This window comes from Nestor notabilis, unplaced genomic scaffold (assembly GCF_000696875.1).
Source record: "Nestor notabilis isolate BGI_N333 unplaced genomic scaffold, ASM69687v1 scaffold15519, whole genome shotgun sequence".
NCBI classification, from domain to species: Eukaryota; Metazoa; Chordata; class Aves; order Psittaciformes; family Psittacidae; genus Nestor; species Nestor notabilis.
In genome coordinates, this window is record NW_009944192.1 from 4,979 (window position 1) to 5,626 (window position 648).

Below are 648 nucleotides of genomic sequence, written 5' to 3' on the forward strand. Positions count from 1 at the left end.
GGAAATCTTGTCAAATACTTCAGAAAAACCTTATGTAAGATACAATAGACTATACCCATATAAAACTGAAATACCTATTGTTGTAGTTCAAAACCTTACAAGAAAAAAAAAAAAAAAAAAAAAAAAAGAGGCCAGAAAAACCAAAGAGGAAGTACAAAAGCAGAGTGCTTTATTTTTAAATAAAGGCAGATGTTAACTTACTTTATCTATACACGGCTTGACACCAATCATGATAGATTCACCAAAAATTCTTCCATCTTTGCTTAAGGCTTTCCGGGCTTGAAGTTTAGACTGGTATCGAATATGCATCCAGTTTCCTGTGTTGGACATCTGCATGAGATTAAGTGAAAATTGTGAAATTTAGCTTTTTAAAGAATGAGCCAGAACAGTTTCAGAAATAAGTCTCCAACTAAGACATACCACATGCTTTAATATGTTTCCATACTGAGCAAACTGTAGAAGAATGTATGAAGCTGATGCTTGAGGAAATCTGAAAGACACAAAAAAATAGTCAAAAAACAAGTACTTTAAGAATTCTGGTTCTAAAATATAACCCTATGAAGGATTTTAGAAATCCAAAAAAGACCAGTGTTAATGCCATTTTAGAAGCAGTGACTTGAGGAATATCATCTTCCAGGCATTTTTACT

The 648-nt window shown here is 32.4% G+C and overlaps 1 protein-coding gene across 2 annotated transcripts in view; it reads right to left on the reverse strand.

The window, feature by feature from the left end:
* Window positions 1-648, reverse strand: part of NUP35 (nucleoporin 35kDa) — an 8,467-nt gene that overhangs the window by 2,740 nt on the left and 5,079 nt on the right. For both annotated transcript variants that reach the window (XM_010022319.1, XM_010022318.1), the window contains exons 5-6: window positions 421-490; window positions 202-330 (exon numbers count right to left, since the gene is read on the reverse strand). In XM_010022319.1, coding sequence (XP_010020621.1) covers window positions 202-330; window positions 421-490 — 199 coding nt within the window. The remainder of the gene's footprint in view (window positions 1-201; window positions 331-420; window positions 491-648) is intronic.